The sequence below is a fragment of the Panthera leo genome, chromosome A1 (assembly GCF_018350215.1).
Source record: "Panthera leo isolate Ple1 chromosome A1, P.leo_Ple1_pat1.1, whole genome shotgun sequence".
In the NCBI taxonomy this organism is placed as follows: Eukaryota; Metazoa; Chordata; class Mammalia; order Carnivora; family Felidae; genus Panthera; species Panthera leo.
This window is the reverse complement of record NC_056679.1, coordinates 163,510,165-163,533,354: the sequence shown is the minus strand read 5'-3', so window position 1 is coordinate 163,533,354 and position 23,190 is coordinate 163,510,165. Positions and strand designations below refer to the sequence as shown.

The 23,190-nt window shown below is 32.0% G+C and overlaps 1 protein-coding gene across 16 annotated transcripts in view; it reads right to left on the bottom strand.

Annotated features, from left to right (window-relative positions):
* PPIP5K2 (diphosphoinositol pentakisphosphate kinase 2) overlaps nucleotides 1–23,190 on the bottom strand; it is a 72,937-nt gene that overhangs the window by 47,044 nt on the left and 2,703 nt on the right. For 14 of the 16 annotated variants that reach the window (XM_042944516.1, XM_042944517.1, XM_042944525.1 and 11 more), the window contains exons 2-14: nucleotides 20,372–20,725; nucleotides 15,632–15,827; nucleotides 13,027–13,117; nucleotides 11,742–11,827; nucleotides 10,507–10,661; nucleotides 8,086–8,187; nucleotides 6,773–6,934; nucleotides 5,096–5,217; nucleotides 3,453–3,554; nucleotides 2,243–2,329; nucleotides 1,430–1,505; nucleotides 1,239–1,348; nucleotides 437–522 (exon numbers count right to left, since the gene is read on the bottom strand). In XM_042944516.1, coding sequence (XP_042800450.1) covers nucleotides 437–522; nucleotides 1,239–1,348; nucleotides 1,430–1,505; nucleotides 2,243–2,329; nucleotides 3,453–3,554; nucleotides 5,096–5,217; nucleotides 6,773–6,934; nucleotides 8,086–8,187; nucleotides 10,507–10,661; nucleotides 11,742–11,827; nucleotides 13,027–13,117; nucleotides 15,632–15,827; nucleotides 20,372–20,485 — 1,489 coding nt within the window. In that variant the 5' untranslated portion in view covers nucleotides 20,486–20,725. Of the gene's footprint in view, nucleotides 1–436; nucleotides 523–1,238; nucleotides 1,349–1,429; nucleotides 1,506–2,242; nucleotides 2,330–3,452; nucleotides 3,555–5,095; nucleotides 5,218–6,772; nucleotides 6,935–8,085; nucleotides 8,188–10,506; nucleotides 10,662–11,741; nucleotides 11,828–13,026; nucleotides 13,118–14,191; nucleotides 14,272–14,650; nucleotides 14,895–15,631; nucleotides 15,828–20,371; nucleotides 20,726–23,190 lie in introns of those variants that run through there. The other 2 variants (XM_042944528.1, XM_042944529.1) reach the window with 2 other exon arrangements.

The window sequence follows — 23,190 nt, the reverse complement described above, 5'->3', positions numbered from 1 at the left end:
TTTCCTTAAAGGGTAAACTATCCTTTATTTATTTATTATTTAAAAAAAAATTTTTTAATGTTTTTATTTATTTTTGAGAGAGAGAGAGAGACAGCATGTGAGCAGGGGAGGGGCAGACAGAGACAGGAAGACACAGGTATCTGAAGTGGCTCCAAGCTCTGAGCTGTCAGCACAGAGCCCGAGGCGGGGCTCGAACTCACAACACGTGAGATCATGACCTGAGCCTAAATCAGACGCTTAACTGAGCCACCCAGGAGCCCCAATCTATCCTCTACTTAAAGGATAGGAAGCAAAGTTGACAAAACTCCACTTTAATTTTCCTTTATTCAGCATGTCAGCTCCTTAACTGTTACAAAGGAGAGGGTACAAAGGCAGTACAATGAGTAATAAGTCTCTACATATAATTAAAACACAATAGGCATTAATAGTGATATACCTTCCTCTTCACTAGATGTTTTAGGACAACCATGAGGGAGATAAGTTAGTTGGACTTTACGATTTATTCCAGAAAAATGGCCATACCTGAAAAACAAAATGGCAAGCAGAATGAACGATTTTCAGTAAGTGTTCAATGAAACCTCTTAAAGAGAAACCAAAATCCATCTAGATAAAAATTAAATCTACATATTAATGCCCTCCTCTGTTTTTAATTAATTGTTGAATTCTTTAAAATACTGTAGCAGAAAGTCTGTACCATAGGTAGTCATTCTAATCTCATTAGAAAGGAAAACAAAAAAGTTTCTCTACAAAAGTTAGACAATTTTGAAGAGATGACAAAGTATAGAAATATATAAAACAGAAATGTATGGGCATTTAAAAAATTAAGGAAATAAGATTCTAGGTGGCCAAGTGTAAAAGCTTCCAATAGTAATAATGGTGTTATCAATTTCACTTGACTAAAGCATAGTTCAAAATTGTTTTTTACTTAAACAACATTTAATCTGTGCTCAAGTTAGACATGTTGCTTTCATCCTAAGTGGTACTTCATAAAAGATCCAAATGTTTCTCATCAAAATTAAAAGTAAAACTAAAACAAGAAACTTCAACACAACAATCTGTTTTCTCACTGGTGCAAATAAAAGTCTCACTAGACTTTCGCTAATTTCTCTTCAGCTTCAGCACTAAAGTGGAAAACGATCAAACTGTGAAGGCAACGTAACATAGAAAGTCATACATTATAAAAGAACACTGTTATCAAATTTAGTTATCAAAATTAAGGGTTTCAAAAATATTCTCACATTTCTAATACGGTCTTAAGTTGTTCAAGTTTTGACTTGTTTTCTTCAATTTCAGAATCATTATTTTGCCCCAGCTCCATAAGAAGTTGTCGGGCAATGTCCAGCACTTCCTATAAAATAATAAAGAACTGAATTTTTATGTAACTTTGCCATTAGCAATTTATAACCAACAAGCAGTCAAATGCACTTGCCTGTAATTGTTTTGGCTTTTTGAGTTTTAATTTCCCAGATTTATATCCATCACACTTTTCAAAAAGATCGAAAAATCTTATTAAAACAAAAGAGCACAGTTAGTCCTTTGCAATAATTAATATTACTACCATATACTTAACATAAATCAATTATAAATGAAGACATGGGACTTGGTCTATGGATTTCAAATACTGTATGTCCTCTTTCACTATAGAAGGTTGCTCATTTACTGTCAGTGACAAAACTTGGTATTCTCCTAACCACGGCAAGCTAATAATCACTATAGATTATTTTTAAAAGTTTTCTCATGATGGAAACTGAATATATGATTGTAAAATTGCATATCATATTCTCTGAAGTCACTGCATACGTATACATATAAAAAATGTTTCAACACATATTTATTGGCTCAAGTTTTAAATTTTTATTATTTCCAAATCAAATAGTGAATAGAAATAACAAACTTTTATTCTACCAAGTTTTTTCTACAAGGTTGAGAGGTTAAAGGACTCAGAGAAAGCAATGTGAGAGAATAACAAACCAAGATTAAACATCTTAGGATGTTTACACTTTTACAATAAACGAAAGGTGGGTCAGATGGATGATAATTTACGGATATTGCCATCATAATTTTCAGATGCTAATATATACAATTACTTTAAATGGATTTTGTCTCCATCCAGTGGTTTAAATTAATGGCCAAGAAATGGGAAAACAGTTTTCCTATATGATGTATTGATCAAAATAGCTAATCACCTATCAGAAATCTTAAATTATCTCCTAAGTGTTAAATTATTCCCCTTAAAACATACTTTTGATGCCTCACTTCCATTTTCATTTTTTGTTTTGGTGTTCGATCCCCATGACGTATTACAGCTATGACACATCTGAGTTCCATCCTAAAATAAAATAAAAGTTCTCAATTTTCTAACAAAGATTTGTGTTATATAATTCAGACTCACACAACATCTCATTTCTTTAGAGCCATCTTTTACCATTTCAAAAAGTTTCCTATGAAGATAGTACTTGTAACAACTAGTCAATTTTATCAAATCCAATCTTAAAAAGATTTTAAGAAGCTGGAGGGGGAGTAATATTAAGCTATATATCAGCTTCTTCTCTAGAGATGACTATGCTAACTTTGGAATAAAAGTAAATGGATGACAATCCCGGAACTTCATAAAATACTTGGTCTGTAGCAGAGATCATTACAGACTGAGATTTCATTAAATCAAAGCAAAATAAAGCTTTACTTGATAGCTGCTATATTTATTTTGCCCTTGTAAGAAGAACAAGTACTTCAAACTCAAATTACTAGAAGATAAAACTGTCTTAGAAAGAATGCTAGGGTATAATTTAGTGTTTGCCAAACTACAGGCCACAGAACACAACCCTGCAGGATTTTAATAAGTTACCTAAAAATTTTTATGTTAAATAGTTTGAGAATACTGGTTTAAAACAAAATTAAATATTTGTGTTTCTCCATCCCAACCAGCCCTTCGCAGAATATTTAACATGCTAATGTAAATGTCTAACTTGTAAATATGAAGCATTTGGTCAACCCACCTGAGTAGCAGGTGAGTTTCAAGCAGTAATTTTCACTAGAATATTATAAAACAGTTTCGCAATACTGGTCTAATTAATTTACCTCAAGATAAAACTGTATATTTTTTCTTTATACAATAAGAGAATAAAAGCTGTACAGCCACTGACTATGAACCTTTAATTGACATACCTGTTGGTACCTCCTTTATTTTTGTGACTTAATTCAATAGTTCTATAGTTACACAAGCATTTTTCAGGATTTTATTTAATTTTTTTTCAGATTTTATTTTTAACAATACAAAAGAGTTTTGGTCTAGGTGGACCCTTGCAAAAGCATATATTTTTCCATCTGCAAAGTGAATTATATGAAAACATACAAAGTGTCCAATGATCATTTAGAAATTTAATCTTTATTGTAATAGCAGAGACTGATGTACAAAACCCAAGGAATTTCTAAATGAAAATATTCAAACTTACATCGTTCCAGATGTAGTTGGTACAATTGGGATATCTTCAGCTTCTAAGGGTATTGACCAAGGGATATGAAATTGTGGAGCAAGCTCTCGCATTACAATATTGCTTTGATACAAAAATAAAAAGCTAAGAATTAATTTACTTTAAGGCAAACCTCAGTACTTAATGACTAATGATATAATCAATGAAATTAAAGTCAAACTAGTGATTCTGTGATTACAGCACACAAAAATTAACTCAAAGAATCAATCCTGATAAAGATAAACTAGATTAGCAGTTCTAAACTGGTATATCAGAACACCCTAAAGAGATGCCATGAATTTGGAATTATTAATTATTTACGTTAGTTTTAAAATATAAGTCACATTGGATTCAAATAAATCACTATAACTGCATCATATGCACTTATAGATACAATCTGAAAACCAAGATTGGCTCCTCTTTATGGCTACGGATCATTTCTTACAAGTTTATTGATCACTTTTGAAGTTACTCTAAATACTGTGGCTCTTTTTTAATAAATTTCTATTATACTTTCCTAATAGGGTTAAAAACAGAAAACATGTTAAGTAATTATAAAACATTTTTTGTTTTGCTTAAATTTAGCACTTATTCATGCTAAAATTTAGTAAGCTCCCCTAAATTTCACCTTAAGCGTTAAGTTCACCAATCTTTAAAATATTCTATAAAAGCTGACTCCAATTAGGACAATACATTTATTTATTTATTTATTTATTTATAATAAATAATTATTTATTTATTTATAAATAAATAAATATTTATTTATATTTATTTGAGTGAGGGAGAGAGAGTGCATGCAGGAGTGGGTGAAAGGGGCAGAAGGAAAGCGAGAGAGAGAGTGAATATCCTAAGGAGACTCCAAGCTAAGCATCACATGAGGCTGGATCCCACCAACCTGGGATCTTGACCTAAACTGAAATCAAGAGTGAGATGGTCAACCGACTGAGCCACCCAAGTGCCCCATGATAACACATTTTAAAATGTAAGTTTCTTATGGCTCTGTCATATATACTTTGAAATGGTTCAAAAATATTTGTCTTATGAATCTTCTAAATCAAACTATAAGAAAATAGGTCAAAGAATATAAAAATGGTATTTCTACATGCAGTAATTTCTTTTGGATTCACTAATAATCTCATGGGATTATCTTTAACTGACATATGCTTGTAGAAAGCATTATCATTCAAAAGAACCCTGAATTCCAAATATTTCTATTTTACGCTAGTTACTTATTTCATGAATATTCATTCTGTACCTTAAAGTAAGAGAATTAAACCTTTTCAATTATGTATCAAAATCTTGAGGGACAAAGTAACCTAACAAATTAGCTGTTTCGACTAACAATCACTGTAATAATCACGGTATATATTTGTGAATCTATGAAGTTAAATATCTTTAAAACTTCATCTATATTGGCCCTAAATTAATCCGCCTTTGACAACCTGAAGTATAATTCAAGATTTGTCATAGTTCTTTGGAGATGTCATTTTGTGAACATTTGTTTTTACTCTAGAGTGCTTACAAGATTCTGATCATTTGATGCATTCACAATTATTTGGTTTCTGAATACCTACTATGCATTATCTATAACAAAGGTATAGAAGAAAAAGATAAAAAATTCTTACCCAAGTATTTTTGCACAATCATCATAATACTTCATGGAATTTTTCACAAAACTGAAGCCATTGACATCACAGACATAGGACTGTCCATTGGCCCGTAACAAATCAAAACCACAAACTGTTTGCTATTTAAAATAAATTGTAAGCTTTAAAGTTACATTTGAATTAGGATTCACAATGTACTAGTCTTATTACAACATATCAAATTTTATAAATGCCTAAAAATGTACTACTGCATCTTAGTTTACTTCATAGTAAGTAATGAAATTACTCATCTGTAATCTGAGTATTCTGAAAATATGTCAAACATACTATATGATTGTTTTAGTTCCACACCATGAAGTAAATATGGAACAAAAATGCTTCAGGGACTAGAGAGGCCAAAAAATAACCTACTGTATCAAGAAGTTCTTCAAGTAATATTTAATTAAAAAGAGTAAAAAAATTTTTAAAGGCTTTGTAAAATTTTGTGATAGTAGAAATCATATCACTTTAATCCAAAGCATCAAGGAAAACATAAAGAAAAAATAGTTTTGAAGATATGTCCCAGAGGAAATGTCCAATTATCCCTATGAATCTTTTTTTAAAGAAAGATTTTATTTTTATGTAATCTTTACACTCACTGTGGGGTTTAAGCTCACAACCCTGAGATTAAGAGTCGCAGGCTCCACAAACTGAGCCAACCAGGTGCCCTTCGTTCTGAATCTTTTAAAACTTGACAACTATATACTTGTGAGCACTTGAAATAAATTAAATACATTTTATTTGGGAGAAGAAAACCATTGCAAGGTATAAATTTCCTACTCAGGCTCCAAGAATTTTCTAACTTCTGCATTTTACATTCAAATCATGACACATTAGCATAAATATGATTTTAAGTCATGTCTTTTAGAATCCTGGTATTATGAAGTTAAGACAATTCATACAAAGCTATTAAAATATACTTACAGGATAATATTCCTTCCATAAAAGTGACTTCAAATTATTAAGACATAAAGTATTATTTAATAACCAGTAACACATCCTAGTCTTTACATTATAACTCAAGACAAGACTTCAAAAAGGTGAAGTTTATCCTTTGTTAGATGCAAGTTGCACTACTTCTATTTAAATCTTTACCATACATTACTGGAAACCTAATGATGTAGACTGAGGGAACTAGTCAAATGTTAGAAGTAAAAAGTTTTCTTTAAGGAATGTTATTTGTATTGCTTTCAAAAACACATTTTATTATATACAATAAATAGGCTAAAGGATGTATTACCAAGGCTAGAAGACTACTGAAGACCTTTTTTATTCAAGAAAACAATCACGTATCAATTCTGAGTAAATAGTACTTGCAACCAGTTGTTTTAAGCATGTTAAATAATACCTCTAAACACTGGTTAATGCTACTGTTTTAGTTAAGTTTTCCTCCATCATTTTAATTTCTGAATAAATTGACAAAATTGCCTTTTATATAACAGATAAAATAGAGAGAAACAAAGGCCTTCACTTATTATATATTTTTATTAATGGCGCTATAAGAATCCCCTGAAAAGTACATAAACCATTTAAATGTATCATTTTTATTTTCTCAGCTTACTTCTCCCACTAAATGCCCAAGTAACATTTCTTTTACTCAAAAAAGACATTGGAATTTCTTTGACAGGGGCCTGTATGGCCTTTAAAACATCTTACCTTAAAAGCAAGGCAGACTTTCCAAGCAATTAATTTCTCGCGTGCATTCAGAATAACAGGGTATCTAACTTCTTTTCCCTCACTATCTCGTTCCACCTTGCCATCGAGGGCTGGAGATTTTCGAGCCTCAGCATGAGCATAATCTGGACCCACTGTATAAACCTTTCATTAAAGTTAAAATATATAAAAAATTTTATATTATTTAAAATGTATTTTAAAAAACAGCAGACAACAACCTAAAGAAAAATAATAAAACTTTACTTCAGTCTCCAGACTATTCATTTCACACCTCTTTCTATTTCACATGCCAAAATTTTCAATACAATGGAAAAGGTTATAAACAATAACATGGCAAAAAAATGGTAAAGTGAAGTTCTGTTCTTTACAGAGACTGATTATGCTGAGCATTATGAGGGAATACTAGGTTGTATATGAGGTGATCTTTTTCAAATTGTTTTAAGTTTAACAAAGGAGAGGTACAAGTTAATTATAAAAACATAAAAGAAAGTAATGGCCAAAAGGAAGGTTAAAAAATGGGGGTGGTGGTGAGGGACAGCATAGAATGAAAAGCAGATAAGAAAGAGAACAGCACTCCAAACACAGGTAATTAACACAGAAGCCAGAGGTGTTAAAGAGCATGATGTATTCAGATAAGAGTAAATTATTTAGTATAGTTTATACTGTAAGAAATAAGGTTGACAGAAGACAGACTAAAACATTCTGTATGCCACACTTAAGAACCTGATTATTATCCTCTGGTCAACAAAAATCCATAAGAGAATTTTAAAGGAGAGGCTCATGATCAGGTTTATACCTTAGACCAAGGTCTAGGTCTTTGTCACCAAAAGAAGTCAAACATATTTTTACATTATGCTACGGTTGCTGTGGATCTCAAACATCATTTATGCTAATCAATGCTTAGAAACTGGTGGCTATTAGACCTTTACTGCTTTATTATTTAATGTCCTTTTAAAGAAGCATACATTTTATTATATCACCAAGTTGTTTATTAAATATTTTTATAACTGTATTACAATAAAATTTGTCTCCTTGGCAATCCTGTTTTAAGCATTTAAGAACATTATTCTAAAAAAAGGGTCCATGGCCTTCAGACTGTCAAAGGCATTCATAATACAAAACAGATTAAGAATCTCTAGTCACCAAAAAAAAAAAAAAAAAAAAAAAAAAGAGAGAGAGAGAGAGAGAGAGAGAGAGATCCAGAATATAGATATAACTAATTAAAGGGTAATCTCTTTTTCTGTTGCCATCGGTAAACTAAATACAAAATTAAAATATACTGTAATCAATCCTACCTTTACGTCAGTACCATCTGTGGGCATAAACTCTTCATATATATATGAGCCTGTTTTTCGTACATTGCTTTCTGGGGAATAAACACTACTTCTACTGCCAATCTGAAAACAAAGATGTCCATTAATATAAAAACTAAATTATTCATCTCATTTTATTAATATAAACTTTCACCATATTTTTCCATCTTAGATATTTCCAAAAAATTTTTTTGGTGCACAAGTATTTAACAACATTTACTATACAGTTGACGCTGTATTATTTTCTACCGTAATTACAATTTATATGTAAGTTAAATAGCATAAATATACAATGAATGGTAAGAATAATGTTTCTTAGATTCAACCATGTTGTTGCATGTAACCTGGTTTGTTCACTTTCTCTACTATAGAATTTTCCACTGTGTACGTACACGGAATTCATTCATTAATGGATATTTCGGCTGTTTTCTAAGCTTTTGTCAGTAGAATAGTTTTGCTTGGAACATTCTTATATGTGTCCCATGTGCAAGAGGGTTTCTAATGTATGTTCTACAAGTAGAATTACCAGGTGATAGAATTGCTAGGTGCTCATATTCAACATACAAAGATAATACCAAAATCCTTTATGAACTGTTTTAACAATTTAGAGTTCTCTTAGCACATATATTAGTTCCCACTGCTCTACTATAATTGGTATTGTTAGACTTAATATTTGCCACTCTAATGGATATAAAATAGTATCCCACTGAGTTTTTTCTTTGCATTTCCATGATTATAAATGTACACACATTTTAAATCTTAATGTATTATTAAATTATATTGCTAAGAGGCTATATTAACTTGCATTCCTGCCAACAACATGTGGGCTTGTGCTTGTTTTCCAACTACCTCAATCTTTTAGATCTTTGGCAATCCAAAAAGTAATTCAATGTCATTAACTTTTAGACTTCATTTGCATTTATTTTATTATGGGTGCAATTTTTTTTAAATCTTTAATATTATTTTTTATTATTATTTTTTATTTTTTTTAATATATGAAATTTATTGTCAAATTGGTTTCCATACAACACCCAGTGCTCATCCCAAAAGACGCCCTCTTCAATACCCATCACCCACCCTCCCCTCCCTCCCACCCCCCCATCAACCCTCAGTTTGTTCTTAGTTTTTAAGACTCTCTTATGCTTTGGCTCTCTCCCACTCTAACCTCTTTTTTTTTTTCTTCCCCTCCCCCATGGGTTTCTGTTAAGTTCCTCAGGATCCACATAAGAGTGAAAACATATGGTATCTGTCTTTCTCTGTATGACTTATTTCACTTAGCATAACACTCTCCAGTTCCATCCATGTTGCTTCAAAGGGTCATATTTCATTCTTTCTCATTGCCATGTAGTACTCCATTGTGTATATAAACCACAATTTCTTTATCCATTTATCAGTTGATGGACATTTAGGGTCTTTCCATAATTTGGCTATTGTTGAGAGTGCTGCTATAAACATTGGGGTACAAGTGCCCCTATGCATCAGTACTTGAGTATCCCTTGGGTAAATTCCTAGCAGTGCTACTGCTGGGTCGTAGGGTAGGTCTATTTTTAATTTTTTGAGGAACCTCCAAACTTTTCTAGAGCGGCTGCACCAGTTTGCATTCCCACCAACAGTGCAAGAGGGTTCCCGTTTCTCCACATCCTCTTATGGGTGCAATTTTGAGCATACTGTCATGTATGTAAAAATTATTGGTATTATTTTGTCTATGAATCATCCATTTTGGGGGCTATTTTTCTTCTCTCTCTCTGTTTTAAATAGGCTCCATGCCTAATGTGGGGCTTAAACTCACACCCTGAGTCGCATGCTCTACCAACTGAGCCATCCAGGTGCCCTAAGGTGCCATTTTTTCTTTCTTTTTTTTTTTTTTTTTTAACACTTATTTATTGCTTATTTAACACTTATTAACTCTGTCTATGAAAGACAGAGAGAGACAGAGCATGAGCAGGGGAGGGGCCGAGAGATGGGGAGATAACAGAATCCAAAGCAGGCTCCAGGCTCTGAGCTGTCAGCACAGAGCCAGACGCGGGGCTCAAACTCACAAACCACAAGATCATGACCTAAGCCTAAGTCGGAGGCTTAACTGACGGAGCCACCCAGGTGCCCCAAGGTGCCATTTTTCTTAAATACTGCTGATCTTTACCTGATTTCTCATAGGCCAGATACATAACGGGAAGATGCAAATGAAATCAAATAATACTCTTCATACTCTGTACCTAGAAATTTTGCATGCATCACATTAAAAAATAAAATAATGCCTTGCTTTTCTAACAAAGAAGAGTACCAGTTTTCATTTATTCCTAAATGATACATTCTTAGTCTTAATTCTATTAAATACTTGATTACTTTTAGTAAAATTTGCACAAAGTATGAAGAACAGTATTCCCTGGGATAACAAAGGTTTACCTTCCGAAAAAGTCTTTGACTCCCACCACCAGCAGATGTTGGGTAGTAAATGTAAACATTATGATCCTCTGCACTGACTGGCTTTTCTACAAATGGCTTTTGAAAAACTTCACCATTTACTTCTACATGATCTTCACCTTCAATCAGATTGCACTCTAAAAGTCAAACAGAACATCAGGAAAAATTACATACTGTATATTATCTGGAAATAGTATTATTATTGAAGTTTTTACTACAATGGAGATTACAAAGAAAAGTAAGCTTGGATAATATATGATTTGATTTTAGTTAAAACTATTTATGCAAACAACATACATCAACATCTATGATCTATGACATTAAAAACTATAGTTTTTCTTCAAAATCTTATGAACCTGTCATTTCACCTTATCAATCCACAGAATACAAAGTTAGATAGGAAATGACACCAACAAGAAAGACTGAGAAATAATTTTAGAACGCTATCATCTTCTGAAAAATGTAAGGGATCATTTGTATCACAGATACCATGAAACATGAAATTATTCAGGTTACTAAAGTAACCTATACAAAGTAAGCAAGCAATCTAATTAGGAAGTTATTTTTTTACCTCTAGACAAATGAGGGAAGTTCCCTGTTACAGATAATAAATGCTATATTTTGTTTTTAATAAAAGTTGCTTTTAGATACAATAAAATCATCAGAATTCCCTAAAATACTCTTATCAGAATATTAAATCTTAATGCAGATAAACATTTATCTTGGTTTTTTTAGACTGCTATATATAACTTACATGGTATGTTTTAGATAACCAGAAAAATGAAGCAAAGGGTGCTTTAAGACATTAGTAGGTAATAATACTCCAAAGTTCCTAGTCATCAGAAATTTAATCACAGCATTCTAGTGTGAAGTTTCTAATGCTTAATTCAAGAGTCACAGATAAATCACTTGTTTACACTAATCAATACAAATTTATTAAGCACATAATTTAAAAATTCTTCTTTACATTTCCCAAATAGATGTCAAATGCAAACCAAAGAAAAGTAGGATATATAACTCTTAAATTATTACTGGGTCTTTTAGCTTATAGTGCTACACTTCAACTGGACATAATACTTAATTGGTTCATTTCTTTAAAAAAAGTAAACAAAATACTATGAATTCTTCAAATTCCTTGTACTTAATTATAGAAGGGAAGTGGCTCAAAAGTATGTTGAGTGACAAAAGGCAGCTCGCTCAAAATCTCTTACTCTTACCTTTGGGATTATTTGGGTCACGGTTCAAAATTGCGTAACGTGGAAGTAAAATACCTTCAGCCTGAAGAATACTGTATACTTCTCTCCTGAAAAAAAGGGAAAACATCCTTTATTGTTTTATTCTATATCACGAGTACATTATTACTATTGTATTACTAAAAAGGCATGGATATCAAGCCTTATTTTTTAAACAAAAATTTGTCATTTAAAGTATTGAAAAAATATGTATTCAAAGGAAATATTATGCAATATTAAAACAAAAACGTCTGCACAATACTTTATGTGGCATATTAAAATACTAACATTTAAAATTGGGAATGTAAATGCATAAAAAGAAATGGTCAAATAAAGTTGCTATAAGCAATGACAGAATATTACCTAACCATTAAAAACTTTATACCTAAAGAATATTTAATGGCATGGGAAAATGTTCATTGTATTGTAAGAGAAAAGTGACCCTGTGTAAAATGTGAGTGCATGTACATATTGCTTTCTATATGAAAAAAATATGACAGATATGGTGGCAGGGTAAAATCCTTCCTTGATGCTTTTATTTTCCAAATTTCTTAAAGTAAATATGCATTTTCATATATATGCATATAATATATAAGCATGTATTAATATGGAAATCTAGGAAAAATGTTTTAAAGTTTTAGATATCAATAATGTCACTATCTGGAAGAACAGAATACCAGAAACAAAAAACCATAAGGCCTTATAGTTTATAAAGTATTTTCATACACATAATCTCATATTGTAATGTTCACATAAAGGAAAATCAAATGTTGGTGAAATCATAAGGGTAGCCATCAGAGTGAAACATCAAACAATATAAATAAATATATTTGCATTTTACAGTTTCTCTTGGAAACCCATGCTTTTGGCCTGTAAAATGAATGCTAAGATAGTGAGGTATTTTTCAAAACAGTTGCACTTTACCATTAAAAATAATCTAGTATAGTCCTAATTTCATCATCAGTCACCATGACAGAGAAGTTGTTCATAATTTTCAGTGGTTCAGTAGACTCCAGAAATTAAATAAACCTGGTTTAAGTCCTCGTCCCACTATTTGCAGGACTACTTGTGACTTTGGGCAAATCAATTCATCTCCCTGATTTGCAAGATTCTTCATCTACAAAATTGGGTATAAATACCTATTCTTAAGTATTATTTAGAGGATACCAAAATTAACGTATATGAAAACACCTGATGCCATATCAGCTTACAGTCTATACTAAAAAAATGTTAATTTTCCTTCCCTTATTCAGCCATCTCCATCACTCACCTATCTTGTATGAGATACTGCATATTCAAGTCATTGATTACAAATGGATTCCTGAGTTTTGCATAGGCAACTGCTTTGTCCAGTGGAAATCCTAAGAACACATATTATTAACATATTCTGTACAATCTCAAGATAAGTTGACATCTATAACTCTATCAATTTGAATTTATGCCATTTCTGATAAAAGGTTAGTTTTATTAATCACTACTTTCCATATAAATCATGGAAAAATAAACACATAAAACTTAACTTGTACTATTAATAAGTCTTATTTTTTCCTAGTTAATTTGATTGATAAGGCACAATAAGCTAGTGGTTATATAACCAAATTTAGACCACTGACACATTAGTCAACACCTGATTATTCAAAGTCAATGATAAAAAGTTAAGATTACCTCATACACAAACAGAAATCTATATATAAATAAATATATCACAATCACTTGGTGATTTTTAAAATATATATAACTCTTTTTCTCACTTTTAAAATTTGATATCTATACATATAAATTGTTGATAATTCAAAGAATTTATGCATCTTTAAAATAGTAAAACAGAAGTTAATTCTCTTGCAAAGATATGCTCTAAATATAAAGTATATGAGTAGAATCGTACTTGCTGTTACTTGGTCAACGTTAAGATATCAGAAATTAACTCAAAAATGACTAGACTTTGGTAAAATTACTAATTACAAGGAAAATAAATCAAATGGCAGATATAGTAAGAGGTCTAAAGTATCTAAAGCATTTTAATGATTCTACTATGCTGTCTGTATTGATGCTAAAAGCTCCAGTTTTATCCATCAATACCTATTACTTAGAGATGGTAAGGCAGTATTCCCTAGAGGTTAATATAACAGGGTCCAAAGTCCTGGCTCCATCTTTCATTAGCTACGTGATCTCGGGCAAATTTACCTAAAATCTCTCAGCCCCTGATTCACAACTATAAATGGGTATTTTAACAGTCTTACCTAGTAGTTTTTGGAGGAACTCCATCAAGGAGTATACATAAAACACTTAGCACAGTACCTGACATAATAAGCTCCCAATAAATATTATTATTCCTTAAATGAAAATATTTTAATGAATATCTAATTGAAGAAACAGAGTAAAAATCATTAGGTATGCATAACTTTAGAATTTAACTATAGCATACTATAGTATACCTGTGAAGACGCTGTGTTTTGTAGCATTATCGGAACGGTTGGAGAAGTTAAGTACTAAGGCATACTGAAGTTAAAAAAAACTAAACAAAAAACCATAGTCAGTTAAAAAAGACTTATTCCTAAATTCCTTTTAGTTTTTAAAATGTAATGAAAGTACTCTATACCTAGAATCACTTGGCCACAAATTACAAACCCTTCTACTTTTGTAAAGATTCTCAGAAGAATTCATCACTTGTCATAAAGGTATCTCAATGTCTATGATTTCATGTTTCCTAACAGAACTCAGCATATAGGAACCCTTATTCAGTTCCCTGCTTTTGTTGTTGTTGTGGTTAAAGAGGACATTTCCCTTACCAAGAGACAGCATATGGGATATCACCTTGGAGAGCACCTAGTTTTTACAAGCAAATAAATAGCTCTGTAGGAAGAACCATGTAGTAGTAAGGGAAGAAACCTTACCCTCAAAGATAAGCTAATTTTCATATTCTCTGAAATAAAGGACTTCAGTTTTATAAAGAAGACCAGGGCCTTGGCTTCTCTATAGGCTATAGGAGCACAAGAAGTCTCAAACATGCTCCACCCCTTTCTGGCTGAAGACGTTTCTTGAATACCTAAGTAAAGTGAAACTTTAACACAGCTAGAGATTACATATTTTGGTAACAAGTTTGCTTTAATGTGAATTCATTTATAACTGAGTACATATCTTTTAAATTATAGTTCTTAGCAAGAAATACATTTAATTCACAGATAACTGGGTAATAAAAATTTCAGATGTTCACTAATAATTTTGATTAGTGGGTTTTACTATGAAGGCATACTTTACCATCAAGTAATACTGAAGTTTAATTATATTTCACTTTGGTTTATAAAAGAAACTGAGTAAAGTCTAAAATTCAAATATTAAGCGCCTCAGAAATAAAATATAAAAATGTATATGAGGAAACATCATTTTCTATATGACAAAAGCATAGACCTTAAAATATTCAATAATTCAAGAATTCATTCTAAATAACTTAGAGTAACAAAGATATACTTTCAAAGAATTCATCAACCTATTTTTCACTATTTTTAATAGTGAAAACCGGAGACTAATTGTTAAGATACTGGCTAAATATGTTATAGTATATCCTCATGATGACAAGCCAAGATGTCATTAAAAATCAGGTCTCTGAAGAATGTAATGAAAGGAAAATAAACCTCGATATAGTTAATGGAAAATTAAATATAAAATTACATATACACTGTAATAGTAAATTTGTTTTTAAAAAATATACAGAGGAAAAATGGCTGAAAAGAAATATATCAAAATGTTAGCAACACTGATCTGTGAGAGTGGGTAAGTTTAATTTTATTTTTCTATTTTATCTAATAATCTACAATTAGTATGTATTGGTTTTATTATAAGAGGATAAAAGTAGTTCCCACCCCAATCTTTAATACCTTTAGAATGGAAAGAAATAAGACAATCACATAAAGGCCAGTTTTCTACTGGTTCATTCAAAATAACATCTTCTTCAAATACTACTACTGTGATATATTTAAATAAGGAGATCCGTTCAAGAATTTCCTTCATTGGTTTGGATTTGGATTTCTTTGCCATGGAACATATTCCAACCACAATCTGTCTTTCCGGCGGCTAAAACAGAAGGAAAACAAAACAAAAAAATCAGGTTGACTCGACACGAACTGCAAAGTAGAGCTATTTTAAATCTTGTTCAGAAGTAGATGAGGGATGTGATTAATACAAATGACACACTAACCAAAAAAGGCATTTTTCAAAATTACATTGTTATTATAATAAATAACAAATAGTTGTTTACAAAGGTTTGGAAAAAATTCTAAAACAATACACTTTCAGGACATCGTTACTATTTTCATTCTGATTTTAAACTTAAATACTCCTTTCTTGACTGTCTTCAACACTTGTTGTTCTCCTTACAAAAGAAAGGGGAAAATAAGGGCCAAAACTTATCTAATCCAAGTAAAAAGACCAATGAGAGTGAGATAAAGAATTCTCTTGCCTAAAATAAGATGTTCTGACTACAAAGCTGTACTACAGTGTTGAACTATTTTTTGGAGACTGAGCTTGAATAGGAGTTGGTCACCAATGACAACTTGGAAGAAAATTTTGGAGAACGCCAAACTGCTAACAGAGGTGTCAATGCTCTTTGAAGCTCCTATCTTTATACTCAATATTCCCATTAATGGTGTTGCTCATCTCTGGCACCCCTACTATAGCTCAAAGGCCATGGTTCATCCTGAAACTAAAAAAAGGAGGAGACAGAAATAATTTATGAGCAGCTCACAGGTTTACAAAACCACTCAAGATTCATTCTGAGGTCTCTGCATTTAAATAGTTAATAATTTATCAAATAAATAAAGCTGTGTCTAGTTTTTCTTTTTAGTTCTCCCCCTTCCATATTTTATATATTTCAGATGACAATATAATCCGTGCTCAAGTGTTTTACTAGACTCTCTCTTATAAATCTAAAAATAAAATAGGATAACATCAGATTTAAATTGCTATTCTTTATGCCTAAAATTAGATTTCCTCATTGCCTCTTCTAACTCATAAAATCTAGAGGTCAAATTGGTATTGAATTTGATTGTAAATCCTAACCTTCCCAGGATTTGCTGTCTTTCCACCTTGATTATCCACTTTTATGTTCCCTTATTCAATTATTTCCTGATCAAAAGCCTCTATCCAGCTCATGATGTTCCTAATGAATATTTCCCTAGCCAACAAAAGTACTCAAGCTAAACCATCAACAAAACAAAAAAGGCAACCTGCTGAATGGGAGGAGATACTTGCAAATGATATATATATTAAGGGGTCAACTTCTAAAATATACAAAGAACTCCTACAACTCAACATCAAAAAACCCCAAATAATCCAATTAAAAAATGAACAGAGGACCTTAGTCGGACATTTCTCCAAAGAAGACATACAGATGGGCAAAAGATTCATGAAAAGATGGTCGACAACACTAATCATCAGGAAAATGTAAATCAAAACCACAATGACACATCACCTCGCACTTGTCAAAAAGGCTAGTATCAAAAAGACAAGACATAACAAGAGTTGGCAAGGATGTGGAGAAAAAGGAATCCTCATGCACCATTGGTGGGAATGTAAACTGGAGCAACCACTGTAGAAAACAGTATGGAGGTTCCTCAAAAACTTAAAAATAGCATATTACCTATTAATCCTACTTCCGGGTATTTACTAAGAAAATAAAAACACTAATTCAAAAAGATATGTTTACTGCATCATTATTTACAACAGCCAAGATATGGAAGCAACCTAAGTGTCCATCCATAAATGGATACACATGTGATGTATATTATATATATTACACATACCATATATAGTGTATATATAACGTATATATGTGTATATATACATATATAGATATAGAATATATATACATGTATGTATATGTATATATATCTATAGCTATATATATATATATATATATATATATATATATATATATATATATATATATATATATCAGGCATAAAAAAGAATGAAGGGGTGCCTGGGAGGCTCAGCTGGTTGAGCATCTAACTTCGACTCAGGTCTTGATCTTGCGGTTTTTGAGTTTGAGCCCCACATCGGGCTCATTGGTATCAGCCTGGAGCCTGCTTTGGCTTCTCTGTCCCCCTTTCTCTGCCCCTCCCCTGCTTGTGCTCTTTCTCTGTATCTCAAAAATAAACCTTAAAAAAAAAAGAAAAAGAAAAAGAATGAAATCTTGACATTCACAATAACATGGATGGACTTATAGGATATTATGCTAAGTGAAACAGAAAAACATATACCTTATGATTCCACTTACATGTGGAATCTAAAAACTGAAAGAAATAAAAAAAAAAAAAACATCTAGACTCAAACACAGAGAACAAACTGGTGGCTCTCAGTGGGAAGGGGAGGTGCAAGGATGGGTGAAACACGTGAAGGGGATTAAGAGGTACAGACTTCCAGTTATAAAATAGAGAAGTTAAAGGGATGAAAAGTACAGCATAGGGCATACAAAGTAGAAACTTTGTATGGTGACAGATGGTAACTACACTTATCATGGTGAGCATTCTGTAATGTATACAATTGCTGAATCACCATGTTGTACACATGAAACTAATGTCAATTATATTTCAGTAAAAACAGCATTCAACCTAACACTTCCTACTGTTTTACAGATTAAAAGGCTACTTTTACTTTATTTTATTTACTTTTATTTTATTTAATATTAAAATGTTAAATTTTGTTTATTACAGATCTATTTAATATCTACTCATTGGCTGAGATCAACTAGAAACTTCCAAGTTTAAAATACACAAATAAAGCTGCATTATTAAGACAAAATCACAGAATTTTTCTATCAGGTAAAATTACGTGATAGCATGTAATTACTTTTTAAACAGATCTAAATTACTTTGTCAGATTTAATGTCTAAAATTAAATTCATACCTTTAATCTTAAAAACAGAATGACCTAGAACAAATCATTTTGTTCTATAGGTCAACAATCTATAGGTCAAATGAACCAAATTGAAGCTACTCAAAAGTGACAATTATACATCACAAATGTGAGTTCAATTTAATTAGTACCAATAGTCTAAGAATTAAACTAAAAGTTAAATATACAGAAACTACCTACACTCAAAGTGCTGTGAATCTAACAGGGATTACAGTAACAATGCAGTACATTATGATACATGGAATACAAGTATATGTGTTAAGGTATAGAATGGTACTGAGGAAGAAGTATTCAAGTTTACAAGGAGAAGGGGAAGAATGAATATGAATAATGAGCAGGGTTTTGAAGAATGAAAAACTATTCACAAGGTATCCCTTCCCAGAAAAGGGCATTCTATAGAGATAAAGGAATATACCCAACGGCGAAGAGGCATGGCACAACATAGAAGAACACGTGAAAAGCAAAAATTTGATACTGCTAAAACATAAAAGGTAGAAGGGAAGAGAGACAAATAGAGTTCTGGATATAAGGGACAGAAGTCCTTATCTGGAAAAAGTGGACTTGATGGTCAGTGACATTCACAGTGTGTTCAGATGTACTCTAGTGAAAAGGGATAGCAGTACTTGAAGCAGAGTCAATAGCACTTCCTAGTTTAAGTCAGCCAGAGAAGGTCTGCTTTCCTGTTTTACTTATTGGATTTCTAGACAATACTTCAGATGAAGAAAAGCACTGCTCGTAAGAGAAGCTTGAAAATCATCTTTCCTGGACTGAGGATGAGGGGTGGGTGGGAAAGGTTTCAAGTGAAAGCTGTCTGATTCACATTTCAGACACGCATAACTGTACTGGGAAAAGTATTAAATAATTATGAAAAAAGATTTAAAGAATAATCTAATAGCTATTTTTGGTTTGTTTTTAACTACTTTTACCAAGTATAACAGGTTTGAAAACAAAATTCTCTTTCGAATTGGAAATATGAGGGAAAAAAACATAAGTTTGTATCTTGAATCAGTCTTCACAGTAAAGCAATGTCTATGTGTAAAGGGAAAACAAGACAAATGTTGAGCTAATATAGCTATGGTAAAATGAACATAATAAATGGGTGTTATTCCTGAAGATCCACTATGGTTATACATCCTAATAGATCAGATCAAAAAGAAAATAAGACTTACACAGTTACACACCCCTGTGGATACTTGAGGTAGCCTCTCCTAGCCACACAGTTACAGGCTTCTGAATAGTTAATACATAAGGCTATCTGAGTCAAGCACCACTTGTATTGACAACATGACAAACTTAACGAAGCTAAGAAGTCCTTCTTTGTAACTTTAAAATGATTTCCTTCAACTTACTTCTTTCTCTTGACATGTTTTTTAGGTACTTCTACATACAAGAAATCCTTTTGGTTTATGGCCCTATTCTTTTTGCCATGTTTTCAACTGAGTCTTGTGTCACGCTAGGCATACCAGTGAAAGACACTAGAATAAGCATCATTAAACAACTTAGAACTCTGACTCCTGATTGGATTTCTTGATGCAACATAGATTCAATAATGTTGTAATGAAACATGCTGTTTTAGTGCAAAAGACTTCCAACAAATTACTATGTGCAAAAATGGCTTCACAATTTAGACAGTAATAATTCACTTTAACAGTGATGAGTAAGAAGTCTATACTGTACTGGTCTTCTCTCACCAAACAACTTACAGAGTCATCCTCTTCCTCCTCATCTTCATCTGCATGGTGGAAGAAATGTCGATAATTTCCTGAATTTATTTCTGTATCTTCAGGCCCAACAAAGAACCTGGGGGCTTCACTCATTTTTATTTCATTTGATATAGATATAAAGCACTATACTAAAATTGCTTTTAAATAAACCATTCTCTCTCTACTATACAAGGTCTGTTGCAGCTTGTTTTTGCTTTTACAATCACTTGAAATTGTGATGACAGTTAGCTGGCAAATGTTCTTCTGTTCTCAGATATCATTGCTTCATTTGTTGATGAAGTTTAAAAGAGAGAGGCTTAGTGCTTCAGTGAGTCGATGCAACAATCTTTCTACCTAAAATACAATGAAAAAATTAATTTTGGAGACTGTACTTCAAAAACATTCATGTAAAAGTAAAATGATACTTGTAAAATCATTACCAGTAATTTGATGCATACCTTCAAATACAAAGACATTTTCTTCCATGATATTAAAAAATTAGGCATTGATATTCAATAATCTACATTTTAACAATTCAGCACTGATTCAAAAATAACAAAAAGACAGTAACAAAAATACACAGTAAATTCTTTAAGTCCAAAAATATCTAATAAGTGAGAAAATTATTCAAATTATAACAAAATTCCATTAAAAGCTGAATTCCTTTGCAACACAGTTCAGTAATATCTGAATAGATCAGATCAATATCTGGGGGAAAAAAACCCCAGATAAAATGCAATGTAAATTTAAAACCCATTGACAACTATAAATCAATTTGAAAACTCATTAAATCAATTTTTAAAAGGTTTTAACTTGAAAGTTCAACTTGCAAACGAGGCTTTTTTTTATTTTTATCTTTTTTAGGGAACAAAACCTTTCTGCATTCTAGTCTCAAAAAATATCAATAAAACGAGAGTAAAGAAAATATTTCATTTTAACAGCAGCTTTTGAAGTTTTAGAAGTCAAAAATTCTTTTGCTGAACTAATAAAAATCTATGGATTCTCTCCTCAAAAAAAAAAATGTACAAGTGTAACAAATTCTGCAAAAATTTTATGTGATTGACACCCAAGCTTTCCACATAAACAGATGTCTATCAACATCAGTTCAAAAAATCTCATGTAACAGTGACATCTCAAAATATTCTTCACCAAAGTTGTTGACATGTACTTGTTTCTTGGTCACATTAAAACTAATTACTTACCAAGATGAAACTATATATCAAATAATTCATTGGATTACTGGTAATATAATAAATTATTTGATCAAATATTCTTAAGAGTTGGGAGTGTATGTTAGATAAAAAACTGTAAGGTGTAACTCCAAAACTCTTATTTCTAAAGATGTAATTCTAGTTTAATTGGTGGCTCCCTATTAAATACTGAAACCCTAGTGTACCTAGGCAGGCTTCATTGTATCCAATTTTCAAATTAAAATTGCATGGTGTTATGAAATTTAAAACAGTTTGTGATTAAAAAAGGTAGAAATACTTGTTCAAAAGACAAATGCTACTCAACTCCGATTTATAAATTGGAAAGTACCATGCTACTAAAGTATCGACACTTAAGGAAGTGGTTCTCAAACTTCATCATACATCAGAATCACCAGGAGGGCTTGTTAAAATACTAAAGTCTCAAAGTGGGAGCCAATACTCTGCATTTTTAAAATTCCATGGTGATGCTGATGCTGCTGGACTGGTAATCACACTTTGAGAACCACTGCTCTAAGAGCGCCTGGATGGCTTAGTCTAATAAGTGTCAGATTCTAGATTTCAGCTCAGGTCATGATCTCACGACCCCAAGGAGGGATTCTCTTTCTCCCTCTCTCTCTGCCCCCTCCCCTGCTCAGGGTCCCACTTGCTCGTGCTCTCTCAAAAGAAATCAACTTTTTTAAAAAGGAGAGAGAACCATTGTTCTAGACTTTGACAAAAGTGGGTTAGAAAGCTTTTTCTAATAGTTGTTCAGATCCGTATCCATAACTAAGTTACTGAAACTCTCTAGCCACCATCTGTAAACTGTGATAAATTTAATAAATTATTTTGAAAACTAAATGCCAAAGCAGCAATTTAGCACAGGGTAAACATTTAGTAAATGTGAGGTGTTTCTTTTATTGGCTTTTATAATTAAAAAAGAGATTCCTGATCTAACTTAACTGGCACAGAACAAAGACAAACAATTTAGTTTAGAATGTACCTATTTACTGCCCTTGCAATGAAGCCACAGAAACTCCTCTTTGCCACTGCTTCTGCTGGAGACCTCATTACGTTTTCTAGTCTTACCACACTGCTTCAGACTGTCATGAACACTACTGCCTGGAATAAATACTCATCTTCTCCCCAAATTTAAGCTACTTAATCCTTAAAATGACAACTTGGATCATCCATCAGTCCTATGTAGTGTACAGAAGTCCGTCTTTCTTGAGGACCCTCAGCTCTTAATTGCTCAGTCTAAATAGACACATGACCAATTTTCCTGAAACCCCAAAAGCATTTTCCAGATGGAAACATTGCTGTGAATGGTGACAATGCTGCTGTCAACGCTAAGTGTAATATCCTCACAACTACCATGAAAGTCATAGGAGTTTAAAACCCAAAATGGCAAGATTTGACTGGACAACTCTGAACCTTCTGCACGTCAGTTTAATCACTCGCTTTAAAAAACCCACGCTATCGTCAGTATTTTGGTTTCTAAACTATTTACTTCTGCATCAGAACAAGGAAGCTCCATGAGGACAGAGATCATTTCGTCAGACATAAATAGGCACACTGAACTTGTTTTTAATGAATACTTTCAACCACTTAAAATGTTAGTGAAGTAACTGG